This window comes from Pieris brassicae, chromosome 7, assembly GCF_905147105.1.
Source record: "Pieris brassicae chromosome 7, ilPieBrab1.1, whole genome shotgun sequence".
Taxonomy (NCBI): Eukaryota; Metazoa; Arthropoda; class Insecta; order Lepidoptera; family Pieridae; genus Pieris; species Pieris brassicae.
The window spans coordinates 14,433,286-14,448,325 of NC_059671.1; the positions used below are offsets into that span (position 1 = coordinate 14,433,286).

The following is a 15,040-nucleotide window of genomic DNA, read 5'->3' on the forward strand; positions in this document are numbered from 1 at the left end:
TGCTCCGCGTCCGTGCTTTACAATCGTAACTTACTACGTATACAGTCATCTCGCGCATTTTTTGCTAATTAACCCAGTAACCAGTAAGCAAGAAACTACGGGTATAAATATAATATATATATATATAGAATTTTTGTACATTCAAGATTTTTAAAAAAAATTGAGAGACAGAATGACAGACTGCTGAAGTAGACTGCTTAATTAATTCTGTACTGTGGAGACTAGAAACAAGATTTTTTTTTAGTAAAATCAAATAAACATATTTATTTGTATGAATTTAGTCTGAAGAATATTTTATTTAACCTATTGAAATGTATAACATTATTTAACCAACGAAATAAAATGTCCAAAAGTATAGATTATGATAAAGCTTTAGAATACTGGGCTGAAATCCCACCTACAGTTGATGGAGTACTTGGTGGTTTTGGATATATATCAAATGTGGATATAATTGGCTCTACGCAATTCCTTAATAATCTATTCTCACAAGGAAATGGTCCTGGAAGACAAATCGCACTCGATTGTGGTGCTGGAATTGGAAGAATTACAAAACATTTGTTAGCACCTCATTTTAATGAAGTTGATGTGATTGAACCAGATAAAAAGTTTCTAACTGAACTATTGAATTATGTGGGACAAGATAGTAAGAAAGTAGGAACTTTATATAACAGTAGCTTGCAAAATTTTCAGCCAGAAAGAAAATATGATGTTATTTGGAATCAATGGGTTTTAGGTTATTTAAAAGACGAAGATTTAGTGTCTTATCTCATTACTTGCAGGTAAGAATAAATGTAGTAGTGTTTGCTATTGTTTCAAACAATATGTATCTTTAAATTGCTTAATTTTCAGAAAATCTTTGACAAAAAATGGAGTAATCATTGTTAAAGAAAATGTAACATCATCGGGATTTACAGAACCAGATGAAGCAGACTCATCAATAACAAGATGCTTTAAGCAATATATAACAATATTTAAAAAAGCAAATTTAAAAAGAATTAAACAATGTAAACAAACTAATTTTCCAAATGGAATATATCCTGTTTACATGTTTGCCTTAATTCCAAACAAAGATCATAATTCTGATCAATAAGGAAAATATAAGCATTTGATGAATTTGGAAACATGTCAAAGTTTTTTTAAAGGTAGAATGAAATAATGTTCATTTGAAGACAATTACTATTTTATTATACATCAATTCTAAACTATATTCCAAGAATGAAAAGAAACTCTAAATTGAAATGTACACATGGTTTTATAGCTTGAATTAGATATCATATCTTCTTATGGGTGAACTTGTGGGTGAAGTATCAATGTTGTAGTTATTGACTTTTATATAATTTTTTATATAATCTCTGTCACTTTCTGACAACATTGACCAGCTTTCTAATTCTACCAAAATTTCCAAACTTATGCAATTTTTTATAATTTGTTCTATTGATGCAATGGTAAGAAAATCTGATTGCATTATTCTTAGTTCTTTGAGATAAATTAAAGGATTTTTTTCAAACAACATCATTATAAAATTATCAGTCAACTGAACAGCTGTGCCTATTTGAATAAACTCAATATTAATACAATTACATAGTAAAAATAATAACTGCTCATCGGAAAATCCAGATACACAAGTAAGTTTTCTTAAATTCCTAAATGGTAAAATCTCTAACTTTTTGGTATACAAAGATGTATGTTGAATAAGTGAACAGTTATAAAATGTTAAAGTATGTAATAGTGGGCACATTTGACTTATGTACATCAAGGCATTCAAGTCTATTTGATCCACATGTTCCAAATGTAAATAAGACAAATTGCAACCCTTTACTTGTAATACTTGTTTTATTTGATCTGCATAAAAATCGCAAGATAATAACTTGAGTTTGGAGAGGTTTTTCAATCCAATAATCACTAATAAATCACTTTGCAATGTGTTATGAAATACTGTCATATTACAAATGTTAGGGCATGTATCAACAGCTAGTTGTAGATGTTTACTGTTAGCATATCGACTTACAAATATTTTTAAATTAAATGGCAATGATTCTGGGCAATTTTTATGTATAAATTCCAAAACTCTTCCAATTTCGTCACATCTTCCAATATCTTCCAAAGATTTGCAATTAATAAGTAGGTTTACAAAACCTTCCCAGGTAACAAATGTCTGATACAACTGTATACTTTTTAACCTCTTCAATTTACATATTATATCTATACTTTCATTTGTTATACATTTTGAACAAGAAACATCTAATTTCACTAGTTTTGTGCAGCTCTCTACAATACATTTTAATATTTTGTCAGTGCAGTCATAATTAATATAAAGATACTTTAGCGCGTGTAATTCCTTTAATGATTTTATTATAGATGCTTCCATGTCTGCTGTTTTCCATCCTCCTGATAATGAACCTAAATTTAGGTATACTAAACCTGTTAGCATGTATAGTTTTGTATAAAATATAGATCGTATCATTTTCGGTATGACGTCGATCGAGACGTACGTAAAGTTTTTTGTGAATAAGGTCTCCGTCATTTTAACAATAACATTCATTTTAGCAACATATTTTGACATTGATGTTCGAAATCCCATAGAATTTTTAGTTTTTTCTAAGAGTTCATCAAGAGATTTTATTGTTTCATTAACAAGTTGATCGTGTAACATCCAGGGTACATGAAAATCTAAGTATTTTCGAATGTGATCGACCTTATGTGCTAAAGAGGCTTGAGCTTCTTGAGGATTATGTTGACCTTGATTAGTTACTAAAGCCATATGTAGTTCTGCATGCTGAGCGATCCAATTCCCGAGACGAATGAGAGACATTCGCTGTAGCGTATCTGGTTGTTTGTATCGAATTGAAAACATAGTTCACCTACAAGGTACAAAAAAATATAACTTACGAATATAGGTACGTTTAGCCTAGCGAAATTTAAGACTTATGTTTAAAAATCACCTTTTCCCAATTAGTTATTTATTGCGTTACAAACACAAAAACGTACAATATACGTCTTGTAGCGACGAGTTATAATTAATGATTATAAAACTTCTGATAACTCAACCCTAAATTTCATCTTGATCTGTCCAGTTGTTTAGGAGTAATGTCGCACACGAAGTTCATATTGCTAACCCCATAATACTACCTACAAAACAACAGAAAAGATATGTTTTAAACAAGAAGAAAATTTTGGCTCTTGGGATTACGGGACTTTCAACACGAATTTTGCCCAAAACTCCTTCTCCGCCTTAACAAGTAGAATATCAGTTTCCTAATAAAACCGGTTTTAATGGAGCATTTTTCGGGCAAACGTGTTACAATTTCTTATATACACTTTAAAGTCATTGCTTTTCCCTGACCCACAAATATAAGGAATAGATACTTGAAATACCTACCTTTGTTATTTAAACTCAGTAAACTATAAGCATTAAAAATCAATGTAATTAAATCTCAATAAGACACGACAAATCTTCTACGCACTAGGCGTAATGAATGTATTTATAGAAGACGCTTTTAAACTTGGCTACACGAAATACAAAGAGCTTAACCAAAATAAAACGTAGACGTCTGTCTGATCGCGTAATATATTTTAACAATGTTGTAATTGTACAGATTAATAGTTACGCGTGAAACAATTTTATGACATAAATGTGCACAAGTTCTATTAATCTGAAGTGTTTGAATAGATTAATATTTGGACATACTTTTTGGTGTAGAATTTATAATATTATATTAGACTTGAACTTGACTATAGTATAATTCTAGTTTAATATTTATATTTTTTGAATGTAAATATATAATTAAAAATTAATCAAATAAAGTTAAGACAAATTTAAAAAGTTTAGTCCATTTGGCTTTGTACTTTATCACTGGCAGCATTTCCTCGCTGTATAGTGATTCTTATTCGATGAGCTAGGAAAGCACCAGCTCTGTCAGTCATCAGTCACTGGTTTTATTGACCAGGCGCCAACTTAAATCATTAATTAGCGCCTGTGCATTTGAACCCCACAGCACAAAAGTCTCTACTTCAAAGCGAACAAATCGAGCGAAGTTGGAGTAGTTTTCTTATATTTGAGCCGAGCGAGCTACTTACTTCAAAGCCACAGGAACTTTTATGGGAAATACATATGGGCACTCCTAAGCGGAGGCTGATGACAATGCGAAGTGATTCAGGTTCCAAAAGGGTGAAAGTGTTTGCTAAAGGATAAGCATTAAGCCAGTAACCGGCTTGCGCGGTCTGTAATTTAAGTGTAACCTAATAACTTTTTGAATTCATATTTACAAAGAGGATCCCAGCTCCCTTAAAAGTTGATGATGAATAAGTGATCATAGACCAAGCTTTTCATGGTTTCTCTGTCCTATCATATAGTAAATATTGTTGTTTTTACGTTGACAATTGACAATACTAAAATTAATAAAAACAATTCCATGTATTTAATGATGTTTCTGCATTGCTCCTCTGTCTGTGGACCGATTTGGATTATTGATGTGGCAAATGATTTGATGATTCATCGCAGCGAATTATAGTAGGAGAGCCCAAGCGGGGATTCCGGGATTTAGTACAGCGTGGCAGATTAATATACAGGGTTGTTAGTTATTTTTGTCATATATTTGCGTGTTGTTCCCACGAGAATGTAAGTGCGTGATTCTATTTCACCATGCCTCCTGCTGATGTGGAACATGGTGTTATGGTTGCAGCTCCTTACAAACGTTGTGTAATACAAAAAAAAACTTGGCGATTAAAAAGAGTGGCGGAGAGTTTATTGCCAGTTCTTCTCTTCCGTTCTACGCCCTTTATTTAACAACAGTAAATGTAAACTTAGAAGCATTTAATGAATATTTCTTTTTATTAACGTTCATAAGTGTATATTGTATACCTATATGAATAAATAATTTTTGACTTTGACTTGTACAATGTACCCGGTTAAGTACCTCTAGATTTTTCGTTACTCCCTTACGTCACAAAGCAAAAAAATCTAACTAAGCAAATTTGCATATTATGATGTGTATTAATATTAGTAGTGTGTATAGCAGCGTGTTCTGTGATTAACAACCATAACCATAGGCAATCAACCCAGATCATCAATGTACTTGCTTCTGCAGTATATAAACTAAAATTGGAACGATACAGAGAATATTAGCATGGCCTCTTATCATCAATTCTGCATCTGTATTTTGTCAGTAAATTGATAATCCTTAATTTTTATCAACATACAACATGATAAAAAAAATATTTTAATGAAATGAATGGTTTATAAAATTTGTGATTAAAAGGGGATCGAAAGTTATTTACTGGTTTTACTTGTTTATTTAATCGCTTTTAACGGTTACAGTATCGGGTCGTGTCGGGTCGGGTCACAATAAAGTAATTACTGTCCATAAGCATGACTTTACCATTACCTTTGCCTCCGTGTTCCAATAGAGATGGTGTAAATAGTTGTGACCATTTTGATTACGCTAGTACAATGGCGTCCACATTGCTAGCCCCGGTTAAAACTGAAAAAGATATTCTTGAGCATTCAATGTACGAAGACGACCCAAACGCCAATACTCAATTACCGAATGAAGTGGGATCTGAGCCTCGATGGGGACCAAGACATCGAGGGGCACAAGAACTTGCTGAACTGTACAGTCCAGGTATCTTGGTCATAAAGTTGTTGCAAGTTTTACTAATAATTTTTTACTTCATTACACTTGCATGACTGGGTAAAGGACTGCATGAGACGTCAGGAATAGGAAATGTAGTGTAATTTTGAAATCCTGTAGTTATTTTAGTTATAGTTTAGTTTTATTAACAACTTGTATTAAATAAAAATAATTCAGAGTAGCTTATATGTTTCTAATATCAACCATAAATATGTTTCTATAATCAATAAATAACACTCACACTCAAGAATAGTAGTATTTTAAAAAAATCAGTACATATAATTTAAGAACAACGCCATACAAATGACACTTAATAATAAAAGAATTCAAAATTATCAAAAATAGCTGTTTCGACCTTTAATAAATACTTGTACTCTTAAGACTGGTAGTAAGTTTAGAATATTTTTTTTTAAATGTAAAATTAACTTAAGTTATTGTATTACATGCCTCAACAAAATACTAAAACACAGCCTGTTTATTTATTATTTTGGTTTAAGGAAAGAGATTACAAGAATTTGTATGTGTGGTACTCTGTTGCACATTATGTGTGGCAGCAGGGCTCTTAATGGCTAAATATATTCGTCCTGATGTGTTTTTATTGCTTGCGGCAATTGCTGGTGTTCTAACAGCAGATTTTGCATCAGGATTTGTACATTGGGCTGCTGATACATGGGGTGCGGTAGACCTACCTTTAATAGGCAAGGTAATAATACTCACCAAGCTTGTTTATTGTGGATTTCTTATAATACTAATACCATGCACATTGGTTTTGGCAATAATATTAAAAAAAATATAGTAAAAACAACATGTATATAATAATATGTTTAATTTTTACCTTGTTTTAAATGGCTTATTGTATATATGGTAGTAGTAGTGTAGTTATTTTGTAACTGCAATTCTTGCACCCTGTTTTTTAGATGTTATTCAACATTTATTGTAAATACTTGATTAAGGTGTTTTTCAACTTGTTAGTTGTGGCTTAACTATAGTGTGATGAATCTGCATTTTGTTCACTAATATTTTTTTCAGCCTGGAAGAAAAATAGTTAAGAATAATTAACTTTAGGAAGAAACATATGTGTAATCTCAAAAATATCTTACAATTCATTATTTTGAATCAAAATATGTGGTTGTTAGATTCAAGACATAGTTTAGGTCAGCCAACAACACACTCACAAGCACACACTAGCATTGAGAGTATCCACGGGCGTTATCACTTAACATCCGGTGAGCCTCCTGTCCATTTGCCTATTAAAATTAAATTAAATAATATTATTTATTCTTTTTAGCTGCTGTAATACTAATATTATATATATTTAATAATTTACAGAATTTTTTACGCCCTTTTCGTGAACACCACATTGATCCAACTTCAATAACAAGACATGATTTTATTGAAACAAATGGTGACAATTTTGCAATTACAATACCAGTTTTAGCCAGAATAGTATGGCAACTAGTGACATATGATGTTAACGAAATTAACGAGAAATTCCATTGGATATCATACTGGTATTTGTGCTGTATATTTGTGGCAATGACAAATCAGGTAAAACATTTTTAGTATTAGTTATTAACATTCAGGGGGCAAACTGGCAAGACTGATACCGCCGCCAATGGACACATTGCCAGTAGGCTCGCAAGTGCGTTGTTGGCCTTTTAAGAATTGCTGCGCTCTTTTCTTGAGGGACCCTAAGTCGAATTAGTTTACAAACACTTCAATAGTGCAGCAGACATAGTAGTGTTGCGCGGCAAAAGCTGCCTTAAATATGGAGGTGATACGGGTGGAATTACGGATTAGTATCCGTATCGCCGTCCGATGAGAAAAGGTGCATTAAGACTCCACATCTCTACACAATGCCAGGGGATCCAGTCATTCGGAAAGTGACTAGTCTTCGACGATTCGAATCGCTCTTCATTAAATACGGTCAAGTGGAAAGAACTGTTATTTTTTTTTATTTGCGCTTTAAACTAATTTAAGCCTTCCCTTCCAAATGACCGCGTAACTAAATGTAGTTCAATATGTCAACGCCGAGTATTCTGATGTTGGCTGTGGCTTTAAGGAGAGTGTCTTCGGTTAAGTTGAATTCTACTAGTTTTATTCGACCCCGGACCCAGTCCGAAACTTTGCTTCGTCTCCACGTTGTGGGAATATAATTTCAGGCATCTTAGTGTCGCACCGCAATAATGTCGAATAATAATAATTTACCTTCTTATAACTAATTATAAATAATGCAATTCTTGTTAATTCAGCCAGTATGCAACTAAATATATCCGTCTCACTCTCACATGCTCAGGGTGCGCAAGACATGCGGTCGAGGCACTGCAAGCAATTGCGATCGCTTACCACCGCTGAGTGTAATTATTTGGCACACGCTTCAACATTTCCGCATTATACATTCTACCACAAAATTCTACACCTTAAAAAATATAATGTAAGGGCCTGCTTACCTCTAACTTTTTGTATCCTACCATACCCAAGACACTCTTTGACTTCTGCTACTCATGGAATTGGCTATTAATCGATGTAATAATTATAGAAAATCGGTGTCCGTGCTCTGGAGAAAGAAATAGCCCATTTCGCAGAATTAAGCTGCAGTCGATCCCCCTCCCGCGCTATTAATCAGCAGTGATAATTTATTACGCCAGACCGAGTATATTTTTTTTAGATATAATGCCAGCCGGTATACAACGATAATACAACATACTGCTCCCAACTCATGTGACTTTCCATAAACCGAATCAATGACGCGGTGAAGCCAAATTTTGCCAATTTCTGCAAGAGCACATTATTATCAACCATGTCAAATGCATTTTGCATATCAAAGTAGACTGCATCATTATCCACAACTGGTACTATACAAGTCATGAAGCTCAATAAATTGCTCAAGTTATATGCTTTTTTAAGTTCGCCGATAGTTGCACCGCAAGATGTCATTGCTTTTGCCCAGGCTTTTAAGCATCCTCGGTTTCAATGCGAGGCCGCCTTTCAAGATCGCTTAAATCAAGGTTGGGACTTGCCACCGATTGGTCCCGCAGAGAGTGGAAAAAAAGTTCCATACCTTGCCATAAACCTTGACGCAAAGGCCTTAGGACCCAAAAAAAGACAACATCCCATTCCAATCTGCTGACTTGTAGTGCCACACACGGCAACATTGTGCTAAGACAACGAAGCACGGTGCAGTTCACGCGCCCTCGTTCGTTCACGTGACCTTTACAGGTACGCCTAGAATCGTGGATGGTCATCAGAGTATACGCGGAGCCAGAGATTAGAGAGGTCTGTTCTTTCAAGCATCCCAAGGCGACGAGAACAGATATCCCTTCCCTTCCCTGACTTACACGCAAACCCGCGGCAAAAATAAGGTTCCGATTTGTACCCCGGGTAGGAGAGGTAGGAAGTATCAGCCGGGGAGGATATCTGAGTCTTGGTCAGAAATAGTAAGGCCGACTTCGCAGTCTGTAAATGGTAGTGGACAGCGTTGATTTTGGAATTAAGCCCCTTTAAATTTGTGAAGCCCACGGCGAGTGTGGAAGAGAGTGCGTCTGTTAGTTTGCCCCGAGATCGTTAAATAACTGACTGATGTTGATATTCATGGAGCGCAGAATTGCCCCCTCTACCCCAAATACTAAGGGCAGCCTGTGGGTCCACCACCGGGTGCTAAGCGTCCTGCGAACTAATTAACTAAGTAACGCCAAACGAATATGTAATGATATTAGTTCACGCCTTATTACGTAACACTTTATGCAACTTAGTTTGGCGAAGTGGGTCATGCCTGTCGAAAAGTAACTTCGTCTCAAGCCTCTGTGTCACCTGTTACCAATCAAGTATTTTAAATTTCTTTGATAAAATCACAGAATTGTAGCAATATTAACATTTCAGATCCACAAATGGTCACACACTTATTTTGGATTACCAGCGTGGGTGGTGTGTTTGCAAGAGTGGCATATAGTGTTGCCACGTCGTCATCACAGAATCCACCACGTCGCGCCGCACGAGACTTACTTTTGCATTACAACTGGTTGGTTGAATTGGCCTCTTGAGAAATTACATTTCTGGTCCATTCTTGAAAATATTATCGAAGCTTTAACAGGCTGTAAGCCCAGAGCTGATGATATGAAGTGGGCCCAAAAACGTTCCTAGAAATAGTCTGTCTTTAGCTAGGCTAAAATGGTTTTCTAACAATTTTATAATGTAAGTTACACGTAATAACACGTTTATTTACAGCAGCAATCCTAAAATGTATGCCTAATTTTACACGCGAAATTGTATTTTCTCTTAAATCGTGACTATTTAAGGTTTTAGTAAGAGAAGAAAGACTTGTTCGGTTAGACTATCTGGGCCCTTAATGTTTATTGAAATTTTCTTGATTGTAAATTTAGAAAAATCTATCGAATATCTCAAATTTTCGATGAATTGATTTTTTTGATGTTTGTTTTATAAGACAATTTTCAAAATTCAATTGAAATTACGTTTATATTAGGACGCTGTTTGCCAATTCGTTTGGGAAACCCCATTTAAAGGTGGACAAACGGTCAACGCCTAATGTTTCAATAGGTGATGTAAATACTGTTGGACAATATTCGGTGATATTTTTCCTAGGGATACTTTATCTTGGGAAAGCACTACTCCCAGAACCAAAGAAAATTTTCTAAGGCATTCATTTAAAGTGTCAGTTTATTATAGAAATGATAAGTTAAGAATTATATTTTATTATCAGGTTCAACATTAATAACTATTATTGCTGGGAAATCTATTTATATATTTGTTATACTCTCACACTTGTTTCAAAAACAGTTGTAAAAATAATTGCTTCAAGTAAAAAATTTAAAAGAAAGTAACAAGGCTTTAAAAATTAGTCAGCAACATTCACACTGCATCTGACAACTCAAAACGTAATAGAACTGAATGTTTAAATATGACTTGCATAATTTTTTTTTTTCAAAATTTTGATGCATAACAAATTCATTCAACTATTAATGTGTTATGGAAATTCAACAGAGATTTTTTTATAATTTTGGATAGTCTTATTAAGTAATTAGTTTTGGAAATCCTATTTATAGATACAAAGGTTCACCGTCTAATGGCTATTAATCCATACGTGATGGACAAGTTTTGTATTAAGTTAATTTCGCGTATTTATTAAATCACTTATATTATTAGGTTACACACAACAATGTAATAGCGTTGAGACACTATTGCTTGTATATTATCTAAGTTTATTAACAAAAGATCAATTATACTTTGGTTCACCACCTGGATGGACAATTATAATTAAAAAGGCTGTTTTAAGATACCAAGTGGTGCGTGGCAATTTACGTCCTTGTTCAATTATTTTTTTATATCTATTTAATAATCGAGTGACTACTTCGCAAAATATGTATTTACGGGCGATATTTGTAACACATATCGTATCGTATCGTATAACATTTCTATCCTGAACATTTAAAAATCCACTACCTAACAAAAACCAAACCATTACTTTCCAAAATTTTACGGATCCGACTTGTAGATTTTTTAACTAAAGCTATCTTTAATCTGTTTCTCTCAATATGTTTTCACGCTGTTATAATAAGAGACAAATGAGTACTTGAAATACATCTGTGCAATTAGACGTATTTATTGTTTATGAATTGATTGAAGGATAATTGAAAAATAATGCATTTCATTGGAAACAGTATGTTAAAAATTAAATGTATTAATTACAGTGCCTCTTAAGGCGCTTGCAAGCAAATATCTATATGATTTGCTCATGGAACGAGACTTTTTTAATAGTGATAATTATACGATAAGGAATATTAAGGACATCGTCTGATGTATACTAAAGCAATTGCTCGTATCTGCCTTTAAGGCTGATGTTTAGAAACCTTGTCAAAATTAAATTAATGAATTTTTAAAGTTTCTTTTACTTTTTAAAAAAATATATGTAATGCACACTTGACAGTGCTGCAGTATTCGTTTAAAACCCTGCAAACAACCGCAGAAAAAAACCTGCCACCATCGTAGCGCTGCTTTTTTTATTAAGAGCGCTTTAAAACTATCGATAAAAAACTGTTCTATACAATTTCTATAAAAAAAACATAAATAAAGGCATGGCGAAAAAATATAAATGGTCAGAAAGCAGATTATTTTAATTTTTTGAATGTTATATATTTATTATTATTTTTTACTTCATGTTTATTTTCGGTTCGGAATTCATATTATATTTGCAGGTCAATAAAATTTAAAAACATCAAAAATACTAGGAACAATTGCATTACTTAGCCATAATACTTTTTAATTTTAATACTTTTCTTCAGACTCGCGGACTTCAATTAACTATAATGGTTAAAGTCAGTAAGTTAAATGTGTTTTTTTTTTTGTATTTAGGTGGTTTTAATAAATCGAATTAACCCAATTACAGCTACGAGCAAATGATTTAGTAGAGCTTTTTTGTTTACATTTTAACATCTACCTCCTGTAATAATGCATAGACCTGGTTGTCTGCCTTATAGATTTTCTTTGTTATCTAAATGGTATTGACCATTAAGGCTAGGCGCAGACACGACCAAATGATTTAGTATCGATTTTTTTACAGATTTAAACCACTTACAGTTACAGCTGCAAAAATGCAACAAAAAAAAATTCGAGCAATTCATGTACTTAAATGCTCTCCAGCACCCTAGTTGTCTGGTGAACTAGGCGTAGAACTAAGATTTTTCATACAAATGTTTTAATGCTACAGAGGTTACAGTGTTTACAACTTATACATTCAATAAATTTGTGAGATTGTAAATATTATATTTACAATGTATGCAATATGCATGTATTTTTTAAAGGCTGTGCAATATTTTCTTTAAGCTGCTAAATATTTGGTAACATGGTTATTATGGCTTTAACTCATTTAGACTTGACTTTTTTTATATAAATTCGTGTGTATTTTTTTGGCGTCTTTAAATATTAAAAGATATACCTGTGATATTCCTAAGTAAGAAGACATTTTGGGTTAATTATGAAACATAGTCATTAAAAAAAACAATTTTAAACGCTTAGAACACATATTTTGCAACTATTATAATATAAAGATCTTTACCCTAAATTTAAGTACAATTAATTTGGCTAAAAATTTCTAAAGATTTCAATATATTTACTGGACATTGGTGCTATTTCTGATACAACTTAAAATCTATATGCTTAATGCATTATATTGGTAAAATACATATTTAATTTGATGTTGGTTCAATGAGCTTTATTTATAACCTGGTGATTTAATAATGTTTCTGTCAAATATTTCTTTGTTTAATGCGGCTAACAGTAAAAGTATATAAAATTGTAAACTTATATTTTATGGAATTCTTTAAAGTACTTACTTAAATCTAGTTTAAAATGTATATTATGAACTAGCACGAATATCTATTTTAGAAGTTACAGACAATTTTTTTTTCGTTAAGAAACCTTTAAGTGCCTTACATAAAGTCCCATTAACGTAGCGCATTAAAATAAATCACAGCATTGAAGTATAACAATAAATATAATTTAAAATATAGCCTTTTTGTTTTAACTATACCTACTCTGCAGAGAAAAAAAGGATCAGCAACATTTTTTTTTTATGTAATAGCAGGCAAACGGGCAAGAGGCTCACCTGATGTGAAGCGATACCGCCGCCCATGGACACTCACATTGCCAGAAGGCTCGCAAGTGCGTTGCCGGCCTTTCAAGAATTGGTATGCTCTTTTCTTGAAGGACCCTAAGTCGAATTGGTTCGGAAATACTTCAGTGGGCAGCTGGTTCCACATAGTGGTAATGCGCGGCAAAAAATGCCTTAGAAAACGCTCAGTTGTGGAACGACGGACGTCGAGGTGATACGGATGGTATTTTGTATTTTGCCTTGACGTCCGATAATGAAACTCAGCTGCGGGTATTAGACCGAACAACTCTTCTGAACACATCCCATGGTAAATGCGGTAGAAGATGCAGAGGGACCCAACATCTCTACGCAACGTCAAGGGATCAAGCCGCACGGAAAGTGATTGGTCGTCGACGATTCGAACCGCTCTTCGTTGAATACGGTCTAGTGGAAGGAGCTGGTACTGGGGAGCTCCCGCCCAGAGGTGAGAACAGTATTCCATGTGGGGCCGAATTTGCGCTTTATAGAGTTGCAAGCGGTGGCCCGGAGTGAAGTACCGTCTGGCCTTGCTGAGCACACCAAGCTTTATGGAGGCTAATTTAGCCTTCCCTTCCAAATGACCGCGAAACTGGACGTTATTCGATATGTCAACGCCCAATATTCCGATGTTAGCTGAGGCTTTAAGGAGAGTGCCTTCAAAGAGGGGCGTGGAGACAAAGGGAGTTTTTTTAGCGGAAAACGCGCATACTTGTGTCAGCTTGGGGTTAAATTGGACTAGATTTAGTCTACCCCAGTCCGAAAATCCACGTAAAAGAGTTTCGACTTCAGACACAAGTTTGTTCCGGCACTCATCAACAACAGCCCGAGAAATACCTGCCCGGCCCGTGTAAAAAGTATCCCCAGTGCTGTCGTCCGCATAGCAATGAATGTAGCTAAGTTGCAACATATCATTGATATGCAGAATAGACAGGGTCGGGGATCGGACACAGCCTTGCGGGACACCAGCATTGACGGGTTTAAGGTCGGAGCATGCTCCGTCGATGACGACCTTAATGCTCCGATCAGCGAGAAAGCTGGAAATCCAGTTGCATAATTTCTCAGGGAGCCCATAGGCTGGAAGCTTCGAGAGCAGTGCTCTGTGCCACACCCGATCGAAGGGTTTCGCGATGTCCAAACTTACCGCCAGCGCTCAATTGCCTCTGCCCACCTATGTGTAAGGTATACAAGGAGTTCACCACCTGAGCGACCACGACGAAAGCCGTACTGAGAATCGCTAATCAGCTGGCTGCCCTCTAGATACCTCAAGAGCTGGCCGTTAATAATGGTTTCCATTATTTTGGAGAACAAGGAGGTTATTGCGATTGGGCGATAGTTGGACGGATCAGAGCGATCGCCTTTTTTAGGGATCGGGTGTATCAAAGCTGTCTTCCAGCACTTCGGAACAGTGTTGAGGGAGTACAGATACCGGAAAAGGCGCGTTAGGACCGGAGCCAACTCAGGAGCACAATTACGCAGCACAATTAGGGGGGGTGGCATCAGGCCCGCTCGACTTATGGATGTCCAGGGAAAATAAATGTTTACGGATAGCACGTTACCGGAATGTAACTTCAGGCATCGTAGTATCACACCGCAATAATGTCGGTGGTTCCTTCCCCTGATCATCCAAAGTTGAGTTCGACGCAAAGAGACAGCCTAGAAGATCGGCCTTCTCTTTTGCAGTATGGGCCAGTGAGTCATCCTCCCTATGCAGTGGTACAGTGGTAATACGTTTGTAAGGAAAATTATCACGGCTCATATCATAAGTGCA

General features: G+C 34.9%; 3 protein-coding genes and 1 pseudogene across 7 annotated transcripts; 3 read left to right on the forward strand and 1 right to left on the reverse strand.

The window, feature by feature from the left end:
* Positions 1 to 2,045, forward strand: LOC123711926 (alpha N-terminal protein methyltransferase 1-like). The gene is made up of 2 exons (XM_045664794.1): positions 1 to 779; positions 850 to 2,045. The coding sequence occupies exons 1-2, from the start codon at positions 343 to 345 to the stop codon at positions 1,088 to 1,090; spliced, it is 678 nt and encodes a 225-aa protein (XP_045520750.1). The 5' UTR covers positions 1 to 342; the 3' UTR covers positions 1,091 to 2,045.
* Positions 1,265 to 3,720, reverse strand: LOC123711925. 3 transcript variants are annotated; one of them, XM_045664791.1, is made up of 3 exons: positions 3,380 to 3,720; positions 2,943 to 3,129; positions 1,265 to 2,861 (listed from the first exon to the last, which is right to left on the reverse strand). In XM_045664791.1, exon 3 carries the CDS (start codon positions 2,852 to 2,854, stop codon positions 1,265 to 1,267), a length of 1,590 nt encoding a protein of 529 aa, XP_045520747.1. In that variant the 5' UTR covers positions 2,855 to 2,861; positions 2,943 to 3,129; positions 3,380 to 3,720. The 3 variants fall into 3 exon arrangements, with proteins under 3 accessions (XP_045520747.1, XP_045520749.1, XP_045520748.1); XM_045664793.1 differs by lacking the exon at positions 2,943 to 3,129; XM_045664792.1 differs by having other exon boundaries at positions 1,265 to 3,129.
* Positions 3,721 to 5,020: 1,300 nt separating this feature from the next.
* On the forward strand, positions 5,021 to 13,221 carry LOC123711983 (plasmanylethanolamine desaturase). Of its 3 annotated transcripts, none has more exons than XM_045664880.1 (5): positions 5,021 to 5,161; positions 5,318 to 5,621; positions 6,128 to 6,333; positions 6,960 to 7,178; positions 9,510 to 13,221. In XM_045664880.1, exons 2-5 carry the CDS (start codon positions 5,369 to 5,371, stop codon positions 9,768 to 9,770), a joined length of 939 nt encoding a protein of 312 aa, XP_045520836.1. In that variant the 5' UTR covers positions 5,021 to 5,161; positions 5,318 to 5,368; the 3' UTR covers positions 9,771 to 13,221. The 3 variants fall into 3 exon arrangements, with proteins under 3 accessions (XP_045520836.1, XP_045520837.1, XP_045520835.1); XM_045664881.1 differs by lacking the exon at positions 5,021 to 5,161 and having other exon boundaries at positions 5,168 to 5,621; positions 9,510 to 9,648; positions 12,205 to 13,221; XM_045664879.1 differs by lacking the exon at positions 5,021 to 5,161 and having other exon boundaries at positions 5,168 to 5,621.
* Positions 5,072 to 5,135, forward strand: LOC123712655 (annotated as a pseudogene).
* Positions 13,222 to 15,040: the final 1,819 nt, after the last annotated feature.

What these genes read in the sequence shown, in the direction of transcription:
- LOC123711926 (XM_045664794.1), top strand. Translation starts at nt 343, where the DNA reads ATGTCCAAAAGTATAGATTATGATAAAGCTTTAGAATACTGGGCTGAA. An exon ending in TCTTATCTCATTACTTGCAG is followed by an intron (nt 780 to 849) that starts GTAAGAATAAAT and finishes CTTAATTTTCAG; the next exon opens with AAAATCTTTGACAAAAAATG.
- LOC123711983 (XM_045664880.1), top strand. Translation starts at nt 5,369, where the DNA reads ATGACTTTACCATTACCTTTGCCTCCGTGTTCCAATAGAGATGGTGTA. An exon ending in TGCTGAACTGTACAGTCCAG is followed by an intron (nt 5,622 to 6,127) that starts GTATCTTGGTCA and finishes TTTTGGTTTAAG; the next exon opens with GAAAGAGATTACAAGAATTT. An exon ending in TTGTGGCAATGACAAATCAG is followed by an intron (nt 7,179 to 9,509) that starts GTAAAACATTTT and finishes TTAACATTTCAG; the next exon opens with ATCCACAAATGGTCACACAC.
- LOC123711925 (XM_045664793.1), bottom strand. Translation starts at nt 2,854, where the DNA reads ATGTTTTCAATTCGATACAAACAACCAGATACGCTACAGCGAATGTCT.